This window comes from Eimeria tenella, genomic scaffold (assembly GCF_000499545.2).
Source record: "Eimeria tenella Houghton genomic scaffold, Eth_scaff62, whole genome shotgun sequence".
Lineage (NCBI taxonomy): Eukaryota > Apicomplexa > Conoidasida > Eucoccidiorida > Eimeriidae > Eimeria > Eimeria tenella.
In genome coordinates this window covers 139,277-141,344 of record NW_013543428.1, presented here as the reverse complement: position 1 = coordinate 141,344, position 2,068 = coordinate 139,277, and the positions used below count along the sequence as shown (strand labels likewise).

At 64.2% G+C, this 2,068-nt stretch overlaps 1 protein-coding gene across 1 annotated transcript in view; it reads right to left on the bottom strand.

The window, feature by feature from the left end:
- Positions 1–560: 560 nt before the first annotated feature.
- Positions 561–2,068, bottom strand: part of ETH_00000130 (uncharacterized protein) — a gene marked incomplete at both ends in the record, with an annotated part of 1,768 nt that continues 260 nt past the window's right edge. Inside the window, one exon of the mRNA XM_013377785.1 lies at positions 561–1,985. Within this exon, the coding sequence (XP_013233239.1) occupies positions 561–1,985 (1,425 nt within the window). The remainder of the gene's footprint in view (positions 1,986–2,068) is intronic.

Sequence of the window (2,068 nt, the reverse complement as noted above, 5' to 3'; positions counted from 1 at the left end):
ATTCTACTGGTCTTTTTGCTGATGCCCCCTACGCGGGCGGCTCGAGCCGTCGGGGCTTCTTTACCTGCTACTGCTGCTGCTGCTGCTGCTGCTGCTGTGTCTTGGCCGCTACCTTCCTCTCTGCCGCTGTTGCAGAGGCAGCCCGCTGGAGGTGCTCTGCATGCGTTTTGCTGCCTCCAGCTCCAGCCCGCGAGTTCGCTGCAGACTACGCGCCAACACGAACTGCTGCTATCTGCTGCATGCACTAGCTGCGTGCCATTTAGGCATTCAAAAGAAGTGCAGCGCAGCAACACGAGCCGCAAGCGCCTTAAAAGATAGTCCAAACAACTAAGCCAACTGGCTCGGGGGGCCCCACGGGGGCCCCCCGAGCCAGCGCGACCGTAAGAGCTCAAAATGCCCCTCTGGCGCTCCTCGGGGGCCCCTCTGGGGCCCCTGGGGGTCCCCTCTGGGGCCCATCTGAGGATCCCTTGGGGCCCCTCTAGGGCCCCTTTGGGGGGTCTCTCGGGCTCCAGGGCTCCCCGGGGGACCCCCAGGGAGCTGCAGAGCCTGGCAAAAACTTGCTACCCTCCCTTGCTGGCTGGGGAGGTCCCGCTTGCTGGGGGTTTCCCAAAGATGAAGTTCCCCCCCTGGAGGGGCCCCGACCCAAAGCCTGGAATGCCTCCTGCGCCTGGGGCCCCCGTGGTGCCAAGCCCCCCGAAGATGCTGGCGCCCCCCGAAGGCCTGGCTTCTGCTGCTGCTGCTGCTGCTGCTGGCTGCTTGCTGCTGCTGTCTTGCTGCTGGCTGCCGAAGAGGCCGAAGGCCGGGCGGGCCCCCAACCCCTCGCTGGACGACAGCAACGCGCCCCCAAAGATGGAGGCCCCCTGCACGGGGGCCCCTGGGGGGCCCCCCTTCCCTGCTTCCGAGCTCCGCAGCAAACTCTTCGCGGGGGGCCCCTCTGGCTCTGTCCTGCTTCTTTTCCCTCCGCCCCCTTCAGAGGCTGGGGCTGCGCCTGAGTGGCTGGGGGCAGCCAGTGGCTGCCCAAAGAGGTTCGGAGCTGCTTTCGCTGCTGCGCTGCTGCTGCTGCTGCTGCTGCTGCCGCCAAAGAGGGAAGGCTGCTGGGGGGCCGCTGCAGTGTTGCTGCTGCTTACGAAGATAAACGGCTTCTCAGGTGCTGCTGGTGCTGCTGCTGCTGCACTCGTGTTGCTGCTGTTGGAAGCACCGAATATAAAGGGACCCTTTGAGGATGCGCCGCTGCTTCCAAACGGACTCGGCTTGCTGCCCACTGCTGCGCTGCTGCTGCTGCCGCTGCTGCCGAAGAGAGAAGGTTTACCTTCTGCGGCCGCTGCTGCAGGTGCTGCGCCGAACAACCCCCGTCCCCCTGCTGCTGTTGTCCCGCTGCTGCCAGCAGCGCCAAACAGTCCCGTGTTGCTGCTGCCACCAAAGAGCGAAGGCTTGCTGCCAGCGGCTGATGTGTTGCTGCTGGCCCCGAACAGCGAAAACGGAGCAGCAGCAGCAGCAGCGCCGCCTGCACCCCCACCCAGGGGCTGTCCAAAGAGCGGAGTAATCTGTGCGCTGTTGCTGTTGCTGCTGCTGCTGCTGCTGCTGCCACTCCCGGCGCCAAATATAAAAGGTGCAGACTGTCCTTTGTTGTTGCTGTTGTTGCTGCTCCCCACACTGTTGCTGCTAGTCCCAGCGCTGAAAGTGAAGATTGGCGGTGGCTTCCCGCTGCTGCTGCTGCTGCTGCTGGCGTGGTTGCTGCTGCTGCCAAAGGTGAACAGTGAACCTGATGGCGGCGCTGGCTTTGGTATGGGAAGATCCCCGAAGATACCTCCTTGCAGCGTTGCTGCTGCTGGTGGTGCTGCAGCTGCAGCAGGTGCCCTAGCAGCATCCGCAGCGGCAGGCTTTGCAGCAGCAGCAGCAGGTGCAGCAGCTGGCGCAGCAGCAGACGGCTCCTGTGTGCTATCTTCATCAGCGTCTTCAGCAAATCCCTCTGGCTCGATGTCCACCTGGCAGGGCTTACCAACATTTGCTAGCCACCAAGGTACAGCAGCAGGCTTGCTGCCGCTGCTGCTGCTGCTGCTGCTGCTGC